Raw genomic sequence first — 20,481 nt, 5'->3', positions numbered from 1 at the left:
AGTGCCTAAAGGCACTTGATTGCTAACCAGAAGGCTGGTGGTTCAAGCCCACCAGCCACTCCTCGGAAGGAAGATGGGGCAATCTACTTCCGTAGTAATACTGCCTCAGAAACCCAAGGAGGGGTCGCTATGAGTCGGATGCGACTCGATGGCACATAACAACATATTATATTTACTTCATGAAATTTTTATGAAATATCCATATTAGGGTAATAGAGTTAGTTGCATATACTGTAAATTTCCTTATCTGTATACTTGCAATGGGTGAACATTATGGTACATAAATTACACCTTTATAAAACTGCTTTTAAAAAATTTACCATGAAAACCAAGTCTGCAAGACTTTGGGCAGACTTTCCACACTGGTACCCCAGGCACAGGAAGGGCCCTGCCCTGGTTTGCTACCCTCACCACCAGTGCTTATCTTGGGGTATACCCCAGCCTTGTTTCCCACAAAAACACACTCTGTAAGGTAGCATGATTTATTGCTTTATTATACAGTTTATAAAAAACAAAAGCCAAACACTCACATACCCCTCACAATCAGTGGAGGGGGGCTCACACATGTTCTTATCTGGCCATTTTCTACAACAGACCATATACTTGTTTATACCTTATATACCTTAGATACTTATTTCCCCTCAAGTATTTATATTCCAACTACAAAAATGGAGGTGTATGCAAAGGATGTATAAAGATAAAGGAAATGTCTTGTTCTTGTTATAGTGCAAACAGTTGAGATGACTAAAAAACCATGAGATCAACAGGGTGAAAAAATCTTCCAATTAAGGAATGGAATGTCTGTTGCCTGTTAACAAGTAGCTGAGTAATTTGTTGTAACTGACCCCTACCCTAAAATATTCTGTCTGTGGAGACATGGACAAATAAAATAGTGAGACAAACATGTGCCATACCCCGTTCCAGAAGGCACGTGTTTCCTACACTCTTTCTAATAACTAAAGACAAATTATAGGAGAACTCAGTATTTATATTCTGCCCATGTTGAGGTATTAAATGCATAAGGAAAGGATTAGTTATATCCAAGTAACATGCAATAAAAATAGTTTTAAACCAACATGGTTAAGTGTTAAGATTTTTAGAAATCAAAATATGCATTCACATCATTTTAAACTAAAGTCAAAAACTAATAAATCTTCCATGGCTAATGATTTAAGTGCAAGTGATGCTGGCATTCACATTCGTTCTGTTTCTTTTACTTCATCCAGAATAAAGGCAGATCAATTGTTCTTGAACAAGTCAATGCAGCTTTGCAAGAGGGAGACATTGTTCTGTAAGAAAAATAAAGTTAAGGTAGACCAATAAATCTCTCTGGAGTCTATAGAGATACACCATACATCTGCAAGAATTAAATTCAAATCCACTGACTGAGCTTTTCATGAAAGACAATTCAGAATTAGGCAAAACAAATTTGTGCTTCTTTTCATTAAATCCTTATTGAACAACCACCCACCCCCAACCCAATTCCATGTTTGAGACCTCTTCCTCCAAATGGTCTGGAACTACTACCTGAGAGAGGCTCAAAGCTCAATGATTAGTAGACTCCTTTTCAGCACTTCTGCTCCCATCACCCACTTGATCCCAAATGCAGTTATACCAGTTCTGCTTACGCTAACATGTTAATTCACACATTAAATGAGTTGTTCCTGTGAGTGCGAAGGCCTTGGAGAGACTGAAAATTGCTAAAAATTAGCTATAGATTCTGCAAAAACTTCTTAATAAACAAGTTACCATGTTGAAGAAATTTAGAAAACATCTACCACATTATAGATGTGGTTTATGTAAAATGACACTCCAATTTAAGAGGTCATTCACAGTAAAATTTGGACCTAATGAAGAGGCCAAGTGAATAAACACATCTATGTTGCAGTCAGAGCCCCTAGGTGGTGCAAACAGTTAATGTGACCAGTGAATCAAAATAGTAGAGGACTAAATCCACCCAGATGTGCCACAGAAGGGTCTGGCAACCTACTGGCAAAAAAAATCAGCCACTGAAAACCCTATGGAGCACAGTTCCTACTCTTGATCCCATGGGTTGCCATGAGACAAAGTTAACTCCACAGCAACTTTTTTGAAATGTAGTCAAAACAAAGGGTTTTGAAATGCATAAGAATGTTATTAGTTTTCTTGTTTTAACCAATTATCACATTTGATGGCCAATGACACTCCCCAACAGTGGCTCTGCAGCTTCTACCTGTAATTTGTATAGTCCATAGGCTGGCCCAGATGCCTTCCTCTATACTTGAGGGTTTCAGTGTGCTGCAACCACAGAAAGCCTTAACCTTGATGCCTGGGGTCACTCCAGAAATCCTAATGTAATGGAGTTGGGCACCAATTTTCTTTCCAAAAGTTCTCTTAGATTATACCATGCACCTAGCACTGACAACCATTGCTCTACTATATCTCTCTTCTATGAAGGATTTAGATAGACATTGTTATTATTCACAACATGAATATGAATTTAGATAGACATTAAATATATATAATACAAAAATAAATTTGCCTTCCTTTCTAAACCCAGAAAGAATTAATATCAGAAGACACTTAGCAAACCAGAAAATAATTTATTCTAGAAGTATTTTCCAGGAAAACCTGAAACACAGAATCCATAACTAATTTTTAGCAATTTTCAGTTTCGACAAAACCTTTGCATTCATAGGAAGAACTCATTTATATAATGTTTAAGTTAGGATGTTAGAGTAAGCAGAACTAGTTAACTGCAGAAGAGCTTACAATAATCTGGTTGGAGTGTGTTCAGAATGTGACCTGTAAGGTCTTTGGTAGAGGGCAGGGTAGCCTAACTTTACTCAAAAGCAGTACTTACTCAAGATGTTGGAAAATTCTTGGTTTGCAGTAGCAAAAATACATAATCCTGTTAACATTAAAAAACTCCCTGCCATGAAACTGATTCAGACTCATGACAATCCCATGTGTTACAAGTAGATCCCATGTGTTACAGAGTACAACTGTTCCATATGTGTTTCTTGACTGTAATCTTTATGGAAGCAGATTGCCAGAACTTTCTTCCATGGCATGCTGGGTAGGTTCAAATCATAAACCTTTCAGTTAGTAGTTGAGCACAAACTGCTTGTACCATGCAAGGACCTATTAACCTTACAAGTAATTCATAACAAGTGGCTCCCATATACTAAAGTCCTGTGGTTTTACTGGAAAATAAAGCCATAAGACAAACTTCATCTGCATGATAGCACTGACACAGTGAATTGGTAAATAATTGGGGGGTGTGGGGTGAGGCAGGGCTTACAAAAATGTTATTGGTTTAATTTAAGGGCAAATACTTACCCTGGCATGCTTTATTTCCAGTTCAGACATTTCAATCAGATTCTTCCTAAAGGCTGCCACTCGCTTCCGTTTGAAATTTATCAATTCTATAGTGAGAAATCATTTAAGTTTACCAAGAAAGTTAAAAGAATTTTCACCTTCAGCCAGACATACCTGTACCAATAGCTTTATTTTTTTCATGGATTGTTTTTAAATGCTGTCAACACCAAAGCTCTTAATGGTAAAGGACATTATTTGGCCAGAAATGTCCAATTTTGTGGTGTGGAAGAATTTACTTTTTCTCTTATGTATGTACAAGGAGGTCAAATTTAACTTTGCACTATACAATTTATAAAGTAATTATTGCTATTAGGAGTCAGTCACACAGACATGCAGCATCTATGTGATTGACTTTGTGATAGAGCTAGAGTGCCAGCAACTCCTCCGAGGGCAGACACCAGGGTTCACCATAAGCCACACTGCTTGAATGAACTACCTGATTACATGAGGCCTCAGACACAGAAAACAAGGTGTTCATGATAAATCACATTGTAACCATGAAGTATTTATCAACCAGGTTAGTGTGCCCCAAGGCCTTAAGCATTTAAAAATAAAACAAACACAAAAAAAGTCATCAGGCAGAATATGACAAGACCATCTCCCAGTGAGCAGGAAAGGGCCATTCCTGAAGTCAGGAATTTCTTGGGCGATGTGCAGGGTTTGATCAAACAAGTCCTGCTGAGTTGACATTTTTAACTACATGTTCCACCCTCTAGTCCATGGTCTAGACTCTCTTAGAGCAAAGTTATCATATTTTTTCACAATCTACATTTAGTATGTTAATGCTTTTGAGTTGTGGTGCTGGCTAAGAATGCTAATAGTACCATGGACTGCTAAAAGAACAAATCTGTCCTGGAAGAAGTGCAGCCGGAATGCTCCTTAGAAGGAAGAATGGCCAGACTTTGTCTCACCTACTTTGGTCATGCTGTAAGAAGGGATCACTCCCTTCTTATATCATGCTTGGCAAAGTGCAGGGACAATGAAAAAAGACCCTCAACCAGATGGACTGACACACTGGCTGCAACAATAGGCTTAAGTATAGCAAAGATCGTGACCAGGCAGTGTTTTGTTCTGCTGTACATGAGGTCACTATGAGTCAGAGATGACTCAACGGCACCTAACGATTGCTCTCGAAAGCTTAATCAGCTTTGCTGTAAATATAACCTGCAGGACTTGTCACCTTTACATCTAACTTTTCCTTTCCTATAGCCTCTACAAGAATTCAGGATTAATAACTCATTGGAAAGAGGCCCTTGGTGGCACAACCATAAGCACTTGGCTGCTAACTGAAAAGTAGGTGATTCAAAGCCATCCAGAGGCTCTGTGGAAGAAAGATCTAATAATCTGCTTCTGTAAAGAGTACAACCTAGAAAACACCATGGGGCAGTTCTATTCTATACACCGTCTAAATCGACTCAACACCACCTAATAACAACTTACTGGAAATTAAGGTAAACCAAGAATATATAATTAATCCTTATAATCCTTTCTATAAACTTGTGAAATTAAGCCCTCTATACTACACCTTGCAGCACACACATCATCATTTGTGGCATGTCTAACTAAAAGTGAATTAATCTCAATACTACAGAATACTATATAAGAACTTGAGAGAAAAAAAAGTAGGTAGGTAAAGATAGATCTAAATTGACAGTATGTTTAAACTCTGTCATTCTCTTCATTGTTGTTGTTGTTATGTGCCGTCAAGTCAGACCTGACTCATAGCAACCCCTCCTTGTGTTCCCAAAGTGGTATCACTACGGAAGTAAATTGCCCAACCTTCCTTCCGAGGAGTGGATGGTGGGTTTGAACCGCCAGTCTTCTGGTTAGCAGTCAAGTGCCTTAGGCACTATGCTACCAGTCATTGATCTCTATCCTACAGTAATTGAAAATTTCAACTTAGTTTTTTTTTCTCCAAAGTGTACTCTTTTCCTTGTAATTTAAATGAGCTGTTTTTAAAAGGAGGGGAGCCCCCAGTGTCCCAGCTAAGGAGAGCCCACAGGTTGAAACTGAGGGAGTGAAGGAGATCAATTACTAAGGGTTAAGACTTGGCTCAAAACTCTGCCCAATGGAAGTCCTTAATTTGGAAGGTAAAGGTTAAGCCATGTGAGCATGTCTGCATCACATTTGCAGAGTTTCAAAATAAAGAGAAATTTTGTCCTTAAAGTTAAGATATCACAGTACTGAGCAGACATAAAGCAAGACAAAGGATTAGAACTCTAGGAAATCTATTAGATATACCATGTAGCTTCAATGTTACTGAACATACCACTGCTATTAACAAAATATTTCTAGATATGCTTACATTTCTAAACAACAGGGAAACTAAAAGTTCTGAGAAAATGAAGCCTTAAAAATGACAAACTTTTCACAGAAACCTAAATCATAGCAGGAGCAGAATGTACAAGTCAAGTTTTAAGTGTCCAGTGTCCAGTGTCCCAGTACAACTACATTCATTCTGGATGATACAGTTCAACTTTTTGCTCTGGCATGTTTCTCCGAGAAAACCAGGGCAGAGAGATCCTCTCAGGGAAAAACTACATATTGCATTTATGTTCAATGGAAGTAGCAAGCTATCTCCTAATAAAGTTAAACTTTACTTTAAAAAGACACTCTGCTCTGAAATGGGGAAGAGATAAAAGTATCCTGGACATGAATTGGAACTGAGTTACCAGTGTGGACTCATGATTTCTAAAAGGTATGCTTGTCTTTGTGTGGTTATGTTTATACACCCCCCCCCCCATGTACTAGCTCTTGCCACTAAAAGGGCGTAGAAGTAAAGATGCCCCAAGAGCAATGGCCATACCTAGCTCCCAGATCTTGACTAGTATTCTCTAGTAAAAGCAACTTGGGCTCTTTGAAAAAAAAAAAAAAAGTTAATTCCAGGGTTGAGATAGAGAAGACTTAAGCACAAAACATCCAATCCCTCAAAAACAAAAACAAAAAGGTGAGGTGGGGTGGGGAGAGAGACATGTCACATGTTTGCACTTTGGCAAAGCCTGGGCAATTTGAACACCAAAATAATTTAAGATTGTAATGGATTCTAAGCCATTAAAAAAATAAATAAATAAAGCAGGGGGAATCTATGACTAACAAAGAAATGTGAGAGAAGGGAGGCTCTTACTTACAATATAGTGCCAACCTGGGAATGGAATGATGGTGTTGGGAAGGAGATGGGGAAAAGGGATTGCAATTTTGCAACCATCACATAAAGACTGGCTCAGGTAAAAATCATCAATATATGCTAAATCCTAAACTCAGGGAGATAGTTTATGAGGAATAGGTATTTGAATCGTCTTAAAGTGTCTCAGGAGCTCTGGTGGCACAGTGCCTATGGCTTCTGACTGATAACCAGAGGGCTGGTGGTTCAAACCCACTAGCCACTCTAGGGAAGGAACACCAGGCAATCTACTTCTGTAAAGATTTACTGCCTCAGAAACCCAATGGGGGTCAGAATCAACTTGATGGCAGTGGGTTTAAAGAGTCTCAGGAGGGACCAATCCCTGGAGAACATCATACTTGGTAAAGTAGAGAGTCAGTGAAAAAGAATAAGACCCTTAACAAGATGGCTGGAGGCAGTAACTGCCAACAATGGGCTGAAACATGGCAATGATTGTGAGGATGGGAAGGATCGGGTAGAGTTCTACTGTATGTAAAGTCACTATGGGTCAAAACTGACTTGAGGGCATCAAATAACAACAACAAAGGGTCTCCCTACAGGTTGCTAACCAGTGACATAAGAAAAAGAACAAACCTACAGTGAAGAAATCAAGCATCTTGATTAAGTAATTAACACTACAAATGGGGGCAAGATGGACACAATATGCCCTCTGACATGACATACTGAGTATACTATGTACATAGTATTCTGGCTGGGAAAGGACCCTATGACCAAAAACAAGGAACATTCTATTTGGGGAAAATAAAAAGGGGGTAGTTGTAAGACTTTTACAGATTAGAGGGAACTAAGGAAGGTTGGGCAATCTACTTCTGTAGTGATACCACCTCAGAAACCCAAGGAGGGGTCACTGTGAGTTGGGTACAATTCGACAGCAAATAACAACAACAAGGAGACATGACACTTAATCCTAGACTGGATCTTGTACTAGAGAACAAGCAACAAAATGAACACACAGACAGCTGATTGTATTATATCACAGTTAAGTTTACCAAAGTTGATAACTATACTGTGGGGATTTAAGAGAATGACTTATTCTTGTCAGGAAAGAGTATGTGATAGCAAGTGTGTGTGATAAGCAAATGAGGCAGTCTTGTCTTACGTAACTCCAGGAATGGATCTATGATATTCTTCAGTATTTTTGCACTTTTTCCTCTCTGTGATCTGGAGAGTATTTCAAAATAAAAAAGTGTCCCTGCTCTACCTTCTTTTGCAGATTCAGAAAGCTGTTCAAATCTCTGGCAGCATTCCTGCTGGTGTGCTTCTGCCAACTTGACGTCTCTACTTTTTAACCGGGCCTTATCCAAGGCTTTGTTTGAATTCTCATAGTCAATGAGGGCTTTGGTGCGTCTGTATAAGAGATCCTGAGAAGAAAATTAACAGGCATGACATAGCAGTTAATCTATCCTAAACAATCTCAAGAAATAAAAACAGGAGTACTAAATAACTAAACTATTAATGAAAAAAATAGCCTGAGTATCCTATCCACTTTCCCAATTTACTGCCTGGAATTTTATATTTATACAAGAACCTAATTTACCTTCACCTACCCATTAATTTTTTTGGATCAAGATTTGGCTGGGACAAGCAACTCTAACAGTACTGTTGAGAGCTTTTTCAGAATCCTTTACGTGAATTAGGAGACTAAACCCAACAGAGTGTAAGTGGAAGGACCTTTTCTCTAATTGATTCCACTTATTTCAAGAGTTGAAGGCAATTTCAGAAAACTGTTTTATCAAAATAGATGTGCTCAAAGAGTTAAAACATATGCTGCTAGAATGCAACTGGGAAATAAGGTAGCAGGAAATATTTACATAATTCCATTCTGCAACTTCCACTTCTAAGACTCTAGAACCAAGACTAGGTGAAAAGCAATACTTTATGGCTGACCAACAGTTATACTGGCAATTCAGTAAGAATTCACAAACCCCAACCTTTTTTTCTTTATTGCCTCAGAAAGTCTATTGAGCATGTTTTCCATTATGTCCCACATTCAATAACCATGTTATAACCCATAATCCGTCTATGCAGCAACACCCTTACAGAGCTCCCAGCAATATAAACTTTTATAATGTAATATATAAAAAAAAGCATGTCACTTATGCAAATAATTCCGGTAAGAGCTCATCTTCCAGAATCTAAGTTAACTTTCCTTTTGAACAAAAAAGACCCCATTAGCCCTCTTTGTGTAGTGGCAAGATAGTGTTCCAAAGCTGTGATGATTTAAATAAATCTTTGTCTTACCTTAGCAGCCTCTATGTTGAGCATGTAGTACCGGAGAAGCTCTGTCAGCTTTAAGTCTTCATCTGATGACACTCGGTTCTCTACTTTCTAATAAGAAAAAGTAAAGGTGACAATCAAATCAGAAATCTATACATTATAAAACATTAAGAAGACCAAAACAAAAATCCTTACCCGAAGTTTCTCAAATAGCTCAGCAACCTTCAAGAGGTACCTGAAAATACAGACATGATTTTAGTTTAAGGTTTTAAATCATCTATGAAATATGATCTTAATAAATACTCTAAGGTATGAATGAGTAAGCTCAATGAGTCCTAACCTTTGCCATTTTACATTCATTACAATTGGCCCAAACTAGTAGAGAAAATGGTTGCAAAATTCAGCCTACTGGCAGTGCCACACAAAGGGACACCAGCCTCCCTTGGTGTTCCTCCAGCCATTCTGCCACACAGAACCTGTACCTGAAGACAACCTTATCCAAAGCTATATTAACTATGGTCAGGCTCTAATAAGGCCCCACCATTCCCCATACCAGAAATGACCAGGGTAGAGAATGTTAGAAACTTTTATAGTGCAAGATGAGACTGGGCAGGTCATTAAGAACTTATTCTTCCAAAGACTTTCTTCTTCATAATCAGTATAATCACATCTCTCCAGAAAAGCCTGAGGTATGACCAGGCCAAATGGCAACAAGCACCATTTGTCAGGGAAGACTAAGGCAAATTTCACTCAAAAATGACTCAACAATCCCTCACCTACATTAAAATATGGGCGCTCTGGTAGCATAGTGTCTAAGGCACTTGATTGCTAACCAGAAGGCTGGTGGTTCAAACCCACCAGCCACTCCTCGGAAGGAAGACGGGGCAATCTACTTCTTTAGTGATACTGCCTTGGAAACCCAAGGAGGGGTCGCTATGAGTCAGGTCCGACTCAATGGCACATAACAACAACAACAAATTAAAATATTCAACCAGAAATTGAGATTCTTTAAGTTTAATGGGGGAAATAAAAAATGCTGACAATAGATACCACATTTGTTCATGTATAAAGAGCACAAGTTATATACAAACTTAAAGACAAATGTCTACATAGAGTATTCAAGATCTGAATGCCAGAGACAACTGTCTGCATCAGTAAGTTTGTACTCTAGAGGAGAACTGAAACCATTACTCGTTTTACTGTGTTGCTTCTGACTCATAGCAACCTTTGTGCAGAGTAGAACTGCCCCATAGGTTTTCTAGGCTATAATGGTCACAGAAGCAGATGACTTTTTTTTTTCCTTTCCTCCCTCATAGAGGCTGGTGGGTTCAAACCACCAACCTTCGTGTTAGCAGCCTCATGCTTAAACACTCTGCTACTCATTACACTTTCAATAATACCGCCCAAAGGTCTGCAATTAAGGGGTTAGAGGTAATTCCTTTCCAACAAAAACTTACTTTTTGATGACTGGTGGCTCTTCTAAGGCCAGGCTATGTAAACAGGCTGCAGTGTGGATATAGTCATCTGCAACATCTGCAGAAACAAGGACAGCCCTTTTTACGTGAACAGAGCTGGGCATATTAGCAAAGCTGTGAGCAGCTAGTAGATGAATGGTATTTACTTTTATGAGATCTGGTCATTCTGTCAGCTTTTGCACAGGAATCCTTGATCCTATTGTAATAGTTAATAAGAAAGTTCTTCTCTTGCTCAAAAAATTCATCCACTTCCTAAAATGGAAGAAATTAAGAAATTTAAGAAGCAGAAGTTCCATGAATGTGAATGTGAATTTTATGTAAGAAACTTTACGGCAAATAAGCGTATGAATAAGGGTAACCCCTAGAGACTGAAGGAAATGCAAATTGACGAGATATCGTTTTACACAACAGATTAGCACACACCAAGGGCCAGCAGGGATAAGGGAGAACTCTTGTATCCTTCAAATGGCAGTGTCAACAAAGAGAACAATTTGGCAATGCCCAGTAAAGGTCTGCCATGCCCATCATTGCATTCACTGTGTCAATCAATCTTGTGAAGGTCTTCCCCCTTTTCACAGACCCTCTACTTTACCAAGCATGATATCCTTCTCCCATCTGTCTTGGAGGAAGTGCAGCCAGAATGCTCCTTAGAAGTGAGAATGGCCAGACTTTGTCTCTTGTACTTAGGTCATATGAGAAGGCACATTCTCTAGGGTACAGCAATTCTGCTGCTACCCCAATAGCTCAGCCTGGTGCAATATTGCTACCTTGTCTCGTATACATGCATGTGTGTGTATATGTTCATGTGGGTGGGTGGATTTGGCTGCTTCTCAATTGGGAGGCAAAGCTGGCATCTGGTAGGCACTTACTAGGGATGCCATATGCCCTGCAATGCCATCCACCTTATACCATGCCAAGAAGATAGTACACTCCTAGTATGCTCATCAGTAAATTAGAAATTTCCTAGAGTCTTCTAATGCCCTCTCAACTCACTACATGTATTCTGGGGGTTTCTTACTCAAGCTTCAAGTGGCAAAGCCAGAAACCAGATAGTAACTGTAAAGGTATCTCAGTTTTAAAAAAGATAAAATAAAAAAAGGGGCGGGGGGTGAATAAATCATACTGATGATGGTAATGAGACCAGTGTTATTAATTTGATGTTCACAGCAACATCCAACAGAACTGTGAACCATGTGGCATTGAACATTTTTCTAGTAGACACATTAACATAAAAAGCAGGTAAAAATTATTTATTACTGTTTTATTTATTTAACTTGACATATCCAAAAAATAATCATTTCAACATCTATTCATTCATATGAAGTTAAGAATTTTCTAGAATTAAAATCTGCTCACCTTAACTCCAGAAAAAAGGACTTCATCAGCACTCTTCACCACACTTTTGAAAAAGCCACCAAACATCTCTTTGGTATTTTTCCGTCTAACACTTAGCTAAAGAAAAATTCCAAAAAGATAATTTATGGTATACACTATCTTTCCAAGTTTACATTTTAAAAAAAGTCTGAACATGTTCCAAGTAATACTTTTTTACTAGCATAGGTACATGTATGAGATATTTCTAACACTCTTACCCACCAAACTTAAACTATTTAACCTAATAAACTATTAAACCTAAACACATGGCACCTCATTCTAAAATGTTAATGTAAGAGAAGTTTTAAAAAACTAATCACTAAACCTTAAGAGTGGTTTTTAAATTCTTGGTTGAACTAGTAACAATCCATTAGGTTAGAAGAAAATGAGAAAATTTCTGAGTTAGGGTTTGTCTCAAACATATTAAGTAGCAAGAAATATAACATATAAAAAAATAAAAGCATTACAAGTCTCATTTCAATTAAAAAATAAGTAGTCAGGAAAAAAAAATCAAATCAATTTAAGTTCCTCCTAATGATGTGAAGCTTGACTAAAGAGAGAAGGCTAGTCTCTAGAAGGAAAAAGGTCAAAATTTTCTTTAAACAACCGGGGAGTGTTCTGGTTACCTAGTGCCTCTCTGACAAGAATACCACAAATGTGATGGGCCTTTACAAACAGGAGTTTTATTATCTCACAGTTTGGAGGCTTTAAGTCCAAGTTCGAAGTGCCAGGCTCCAGGGGCTATGTGAAAGCCCCTTGACCTTGGGCTTTAGCTCTGCCTCTTGCTCCCAGCCCACTGAAGCTAGAGATATCTCTTCACTCAGGCCGCTACTGGCTGCTGAAGCTAACAAGCCCATGGTTGACAAATAAAATGGCACAGTCCCGATGTTACCAAACCACATGGCAGGCCATTAATTTAAGTTCATTGTAAATCCCAAGGTCGACAGATCATGGCAGGCTGCTGAACAACGATGTGGCTACATGCACAGTTCAAACGTGCCATAAGCTAGAGACTATCCCCAAGGCTTCTCCTTATATACAAGAAGCAGACCACATCCCAAAGGCAGCTACTCAGCTGCTTGTGGCAGATTCCACCCATGAAGTGGATTGCCAGTCTCATCATGGGGAATACCTATCACGAGCTGCCCAGCCAGTCAGCCAGGCCCAGCCAAGTGGGCATACAAATTTAACTATCATAGGGAGAGTATCTAACAATGTTTCCACTGTGCTGATAAGAAATTCAGAACTTTGAAACAGTTTAGAAAGTATACTAAGTATGCTTTTAAAGTATAGCCTTATAAATGTTAACTGAATCATAGAAACAGAATAAAAATGCCTTACATCCTGATCATATTCCAGGAAAACATGAAAGTTGCGATCTTTACTGAGAATGGGGTGAGAAGAAAGCCGCTGTAGAAAGACTTCATGGGAAGATACAGTCTTCTTAAACACAGCGAGATATTCACTGAAAACAACAGACAGCATTCAGTTGGCATCACTCGGCACTCCTCAGCAAATACTACTCCAGGCCCATTCTACTATCCCATTCATATCACTAAGTCAAATACTGGAACAGGACAAAACAACATTTTGGTGTAACTTTGTATCTAGTTGGGTAATAAGGAAGCTGCCATTTTGGAATCCTCATTCTATACATTAAAGATTGCTTCAAACCCCTGACAGTAGAATATTTAGTCTGCTGTGTTTAATCCTCTATCCCCAGAGCCTAGCCATAAAGTGTGCTGAATGATTCAGTACCTGGAGGTGTGGAAGTACTGCTCCAGATAAAGTGGTCTTGGGGAAGAACACTAACCAAGAGTTGCCAGTGTGGGCACCTAAAAACACTGATGATCCAGGAGGGTGATGCTTTTCAACCAAGGAAATAAAGTATAAGAATGGTTTCAAACTTTCAAAACTTCAGAATCCCGAGCAAACAATGTAACAAGGGAAGGTAATAGGTTCTTTTCTTCTAATCTTTTTTCAGGAGTGTTACAATGGCAGTTTAAGAGTTTAACTTTGGTATGTTTTGTAGAATAGAGAAATACTAGTTGAAGAAGTTTTTCAGTTCCCTTAATACAAATTTCCAAATGACAGAGACTGATGAATACATTTCATTTTTGTTTGAAATACATAAATTTAATTAAATTACAGCTAGATTAAAGTTCTCTTCCAATCTAGGAACCTATTATCAGTGTGCTTATTCAGAAGTGCTTCTTGGTAACACTTGCTGGAATTTAGTTTCTCAATACTTGCAATAACCAAACTTTACAGGGAAGAAAGCTTTGCACATTTATCAGTAACCTAAAAAATTTATAAAACAAACAGCCCTTCCACAATGTCAATGGCCTCCAGGGAATCAATGTTTAAAGTACAAAGACCATGACCCACACTCTGCAAAATGTAGTTGTAGAAGGTGGCATCAGACAACTAATTAACAGCTACACTTAGATGCACCCATTGAGAAAATCCACTTACGCTTCCAGTTCTTGCTTCATTTTAGCAAATTCTTCTTTTGTCATAGACCCTTCACCTTCACCCAGTTTCTGCATCTTTTCTCGAGGACCATCAAAGTCAGGTTTTGTAGGAGCAGGTGGAATCTACAGCAGAGGCAGGTGACATGTGAATATTTCTGCCCCAGTAGTAATGTTCTACGTGGTGTGTCCAGAAGACAGCCAACCCAGTGGGACTGTCTAAAAGTCAACTTCTGTTTTGTTTTTTAATTAATTCCTGTCATTTAAAAAAGATGTGCCCTCCCCTATAACTGGGCACTAACTTTGAACACAAGAACTTCTTCAGTGTACTCATTATAGAAAATGTTCATCTTGCTTTAAAAGTCAGTTGAAACCTCAAATAATCAGAACTAAAAACCAATGAAGCATCAAATATTACAAATTGTCCAAACTTCAAAAGGAATTTTTAAAAATTCCAGGATAATCATTTCAGTTTTAAGTAAAAAGAACATTTCTAAACACAGCTCATTAAGTACTAATTTCATTCAGTTATTAAGAATCATTTGGGCAGATCCTTTAGACATCCTGGCAAGAAAAGCCACTTAACTCTTCTTTAAAATTAGTCAAGTCTCTGGTTCCTGCAACCAAGAATTAAATCTCAAGAACTGACAGGAATAGGGAGGTGGAGATTCCCTCTCTACATAGTAGACACGTTATTTTTGGTGATGGAAAGGTAACACACCAAATGAGGGTCAAATATACACAGTATGACAAAGGTAAATGTCACTAACAAGTACACAAAGAAAAAGGACTTGCTGGCACATGTAATTTCAAAACAACAGCACAAACCACCAAAAACATAACATGTATGTGTGTGTGTGTGTGTGTGTATATATATATATATATATGTAAGCATATGTGTACAGCCATATGTGTATGTATCTATATCTATATCTCTATATACAGATAAACGTATGAATCTGTGTGACTATACACATAAAGCACATGTAGTCACATATTTTGTAAGAGCAGACAGAAGGCACAGTTATGGATACTTAGACATAATACTTTGTGGGATCAGAATTCTGGGTTTGAAAGATTAGGACCATAGTCTCATGAGGCATCTCAATCAACTAGCATTAATATAGTACATAAAGTTATGTTCCACATCCTAGTATGGTGAGTACTGTCTGGGGTCTTAAAAGCCTCTAAATGGCCATCTAAGCTACAATTACCAGCCTCTACTTGTCCAGAGCAAAAGATAAAGAAGGAAATCAAAGATTCGAAGAAACTAGTCTACAAGACAGTTTACACAAACCACAGCCTCATTTACTCCAAGACCAAAAGAACTAGATGGTACCTGGCTACCACTTCCAACCATTCTAATTAAGGGCCACAATAGACCCTAATAGAATGAGATACAAATGTGGAAGAGAACCTCAAATTCCTTTAAAAAAAAAAAAAAAAAAGAACCAGATATAGAGGACTGGTTGAGCCTGGAAGACTCCTTGAAACTATCGCACTGATAAAAATTAGTATCTTATATTCTAAATACGCTTTGAAACTGTAGTTTTGTCTTATATGATTAGGCATACTGTTTCAATCAAAATAAAACTCAGGAGGAAAAAACCTTTGGATTACAAAGAACAACGCTAATATTCCTCAAACCTTGAACCAAAACTAACCCTTGAGGTCACATTATAGCTAAATACCAGATTTACTGACAACATAATGTAAGTACTGTGGCTCCTTTTAAAAATCACCTATGAGACCATGTGGTCAATAATTATTTTACAGGAAAGATGAAAGTGCAAGGGGGAAAGGGAAACTAGATAAACGGAAATGGAAACCACCAGAATGAAAATTAGAAGTTCACACATCATGAAGAATATAACCAGTCACTGAACAATTTGTGTAGAAATTGTTGAAGGAGAATCAAACTGCTATGTAAACCTTCACTGAAAAAGTAAAATATTATTTAAAAAAAAAGAAATCCAAGGACTGAGCAGAGATAACTGCTTCCTTTGAGGCTACACCACTTCTGAGAATCTACTGCACACGACTAGCACTACTAACCAAACCACTCACTGCCACTGTGTCAGCTCCGACTCAAAGCGACCCCTCCTTGGGTTTCTGAGGCAGTTATCACTGCGGAAGAACATTGCCCAACCTTCCTTCCGAGGAGTGGCTGGTGGGTTTGAAATGCCAGCCTTCTGGTTAGCAGTCAAATGCCTTAGGTACTACACCATCAGAGATCCCACTAGCACTACTACATACCTATACTGAGGTTTTCATAGTAAGAATTCTACTTCATGCCTGAAAGAAAACACTACAGAAAAAGCAAACTCAAAACCAGGTAGTACTTAAATCACTAAATGTTTATCACATTGTACAGAAGGTAAGTACGCCTTGTCATCTCACAGCTATAACACTATTCTCCACATATATTTTAGATTTTAACTATAAGCGTTAGAGCATACTCTAGAGTAGGCAGATGCAAGCAAACTGTTTCACAATCCACTATAAAAAGTGGGTAAAAGTCTCTTTAAATAAAAGAAATAGCAAGGTAGGAAAACCAGTTTCAGAAATCATTTAAATTCCCAAAATGTACTTACGATAAGTCCAGCATAGTCTGTTGTTTCAATAAGAGTGTCATGTAGCCACACAAAGTCTTCATGTTGTCTCGTAACAGAAAACTCTGGGCTCTGAAACGTGGACAGTGTACTCTGTAAAGAAACAGTGGACAATGTGTTACGTGAAGTAAGAAACCACCACGTTCAGATAAAGAGGTTTCAGTTTCCTGAGCTGCACTATGGGAAAATAATACATAATACAACATCACAGCCAAGAGCCACTAAAGAATCAAGCTAAATGTTTACATGTTTTCTCCACAACTACAAAACTCACATCTAAGATTTAACTTGTTCTTTAAGGAATTTGTTCATAAGAAAGCCTGTGCCAAACATAAAAGATGCAGTACTATACCAGTAATAGTTCCAAAAAATTAAATCACAACCCTAATTCTCTTTTAAAAGGCTAAACAAAATTTATATTAAAAACTAATGTTTAAAAAATTCTTAACTACAGTTCACTATTCCTCTGGAAATTGTCATTGGCTTCCTTTTCACCACAGCAAATGCTTTTTCCACCTGCTTTCATCAGGTCAACTCAAGGAGAGATTCCAGTTGCCAATGTTCACATTGCTTCCCAAACAATAGGTATGCTAATAAAGCCATACAGGTATTAAGAAAAAAACATGTGGGAGAGGACCTTATGGACTATGTGCAAATCTAGTCAGAGAGCATACACCACAAGCTCCAGCATCAAACTGCTTAGATTCTAATCGTGCCTCAGCCATCTACTCTATGTAAAAACTTGTGCCTCAGTTTCCTCACCTGTAGAATAGGTGTAAACCCCTTTGAAGAGTGCAAGCATTCATTACATTTTAAATAGTCTGGAGGGAGAAAAAGACTGAAAATGTTCCCAAAGACTGATTCTGAAAAATTAAATAGCAGGGTTTTTTCCTACATGATCAGGCATATTGCTTCGGTCAATTAAAAACCAGGAGGGAAAAATCTTTGGATCACTAGGAACAGGGAGGGTAGAGGCTAACAATGAAGAAAGCAGTGAGTTGTGCAGGTAGGTGGCTACTGCTGTAGCACTGTGCTGTGTGCGCTCATGGGCAGAGTACTGGCCATATATCAAAGAGCCATGACAGAGGGGCATGCTGAAAGCAATAGCATTTATGGATGCTTACTATAAGCAAGATGAGGTGGTACCCATTTTCTCACTTTAACAGCAACAGTGCTATACCATTTCTGTTTGGAGAATCATACCCATTGTGAAAAATAAGGCTGTTACCTAGCATTGTTTTCATTAATAAAGTCAACTCTGCCACTTACCTTAGTGTGCACTGTAAATTTGACCTTATCTCTCTCACTGAGTGCATCAGGTATGTCAATCTGAAGCGAGGGATCAATATTCAGGTCCACAGACACAGATCTCAGCTGAAACACATTTTTTTATATTAGTCTAAAAATTCAGTTTAGCCCTAAAATTATCCTTCCAAATATGAGAGACTGACACCTCACCAAGGACAATATTCAAGACACTTCACCAAGGACGATATTCAAGCGGCCAACAAACATATGAAGAAATGCTCACAATCATTAGCTATTAGAGAGATGCAAATCAAAACAACAATGAGATACCATCTTGCTCCAGCACTAGTAGCAAAGACAGAAAATAACAAATGCTGGTGAGGATGTGGAGAGATTGGGACTCTCATACACTGCTGGTAGGACTGTAAAATGGTACAACCATTAGAAAGCAGTATGGCGATTCCTTCAAAAGTTGGAACTAAAAATACCATTTGACCCAGCTATTCCATTACTAGGTATATACCCTAAAGAAGTGAGAGCCATGACAAGAACAGACATACGCACACCCATGTTCATCACAGCACTATTTACAATAGCCAAAAGATGGAAACAACCTAGGTATCCATCAACTGAGGAATGGATAACCAAACTATGGTACATGCACACAATGGAATACTATGCAACCCTAAAGAATAATGTAGAATCTGCAAAACACTGCATAATGTGGATGAACTTGGAGGACATTATGCTGAGTGAAATAAGTCAATCACAAAAGGACAAATATTGTATTAGTCCATTATTGTAATAGTCAAATTAACATTTATCTATATAAGATCACTTTCTTTGGTGGTTACCAGGGGTAGGAGGGGAGGGGAGGGGAGGGAATACTGATAGAGGTAAGTTTTGACTTGGGTGAAGAATATGGCAATCTACCAAATGTGAGTGATCAATATAGTGGCATTGAGGAAGAGAAAGACATAGATAGGTATGTGGGAAGTACAGACAACAAAAATGGGTATATGGGTGGATAGATGGGTGGACAGGCTGAAATATTAGGTATGTATATGAAGTGGAGAGTGCACCCAAGAACAGGTACAGGGTTGGCAGAAAGTGGTCCAATAACTTTATATGTATGATCTGAATTCCCAGGTGTATAATGATGGGCTGACAAGGGGCAAGGTTGTAGTCACGGCTTGGTCACAGCCAGCTACCCAGAGGGACCAAGTAGTTGAACTTGTGAGCTCGGGACCATAGTCACAGAGAACATCAAGCTCAATTGGCATAACATACTACACAAAACATTGTTCCACCTCCTACTGTGGCAAGTAGCAACTGAGATCTGAAAAGCTTGCAAGCTCCCATCTAGATGCAATGATGGGTCTCTCCTTGTCCAGAGCCAAGAAGAATGAAGAAAACCAAAAATTCATGGAAACACTTAGTCCTAGCGACTGGTACACCATCCGGTCTGCAGCCTATACCACTATGAGACCAGAAGAAATAGATGGTGCTCGGCTACTACTGTCAACCACTTGGAAGACGATCTTTGGAGGAGATCCTGGATAGACAGGGAGAACAGTATGGAACAAAACTCAAAATCATTTTGGGGAAAAACAGCAGGGAACAGGTTTGCTGGCCCAAGGGAGCCTGGTGGAACCACTGAGACTATGGCCCCCAGCTGCCCTTGAACGCACACCTGTAGCTTCCAGCCAAGCAACAGACAGGCATATCAGTTGAGCATTTACCTGAGGCAGATACACTCCTTGGAGAGAATAAGCATGAGAGAAAGAAGGGCTGCTCAGGCACCAGGCGATAGCTCAGACGGTAGGAGTGCATGGAGAGATGGACACAGGGAAGAGGTAACAACTATCGGGAAGAAGTGGGAGGGGAGATGTTGCATTGTGCTAAATTGTGGTCAATGTCATGAGACAAAGTGTATGTGAACTGCTGTATGGAAAGTGTATTTGCTCTGTAAATTTTCACCCAAATCACACACACACAAAAAAATTCAGTTTAGCCCTAAAATTATCCTTCCAAATTGAGAGACTGCAATATATGGATCTTTAGAATAAGGTCACTGTTTTCAGATGTCTCTAAATATACTTGAAGTTGTGGGGAAACTGCTCTTAAAATGCATAGCTGAGTTCAAAGTCTTACTATATCTTGAACAAAGCAACTGTATGATTGCAACATGTTCATTACATGTTTTATGCCCACATGAGAAATGTATTTATCTAAATGTTGAAGAGCTGTAGCTTAAACTAGACAGAACAAAATCCTAAACTTCTTACACAAATGCAAAAGTACAAAGACAAGAGGTATTAATCAGACCACATATATACAGCAAAGAAAACTTAGGGACATGATTTTGGTTGAGAATTTGGTTGACATTTGGTGGAAAGCTAAGACAAAAGCAGTTCAAGAACCTGTTTATTCCAGGACCATTAAGAAATCTCATGGTCTAAATCTAAGAAGTGAACAGTAAGACTAAAAAAGGCCTTAGTTAGCAGAATCCCATTGTGATTATACATAAAGGGAAACAGAAT

General features: G+C 38.5%; 1 protein-coding gene across 1 annotated transcript; it reads right to left on the bottom strand.

Annotated features, from left to right (window-relative positions):
- Positions 1-1,238: 1,238 nt before the first annotated feature.
- SNX5 (sorting nexin 5) lies at positions 1,239-18,058 on the bottom strand. The gene is made up of 11 exons (XM_042781968.1): positions 17,960-18,058; positions 14,083-14,204; positions 12,949-13,072; positions 11,590-11,685; positions 10,380-10,485; positions 10,216-10,291; positions 8,954-8,993; positions 8,783-8,869; positions 7,743-7,902; positions 3,322-3,407; positions 1,239-1,289 (listed from the first exon to the last, which is right to left on the bottom strand). Exons 2-11 carry the CDS (start codon positions 14,154-14,156, stop codon positions 1,239-1,241), a joined length of 900 nt encoding a protein of 299 aa, XP_042637902.1. The 5' UTR covers positions 14,157-14,204; positions 17,960-18,058.
- Positions 18,059-20,481: the final 2,423 nt, after the last annotated feature.

The sequence above is a fragment of the Orycteropus afer genome, unplaced genomic scaffold (assembly GCF_000298275.1).
Source record: "Orycteropus afer afer isolate SDZICR_OR568_19922 unplaced genomic scaffold, OryAfe1.0 scaffold00208, whole genome shotgun sequence".
Taxonomy (NCBI): domain Eukaryota; kingdom Metazoa; phylum Chordata; class Mammalia; order Tubulidentata; family Orycteropodidae; genus Orycteropus; species Orycteropus afer.
Note: the sequence above shows the minus strand (reverse complement) of the source record. Positions and strands in the feature narration are given on the sequence as shown.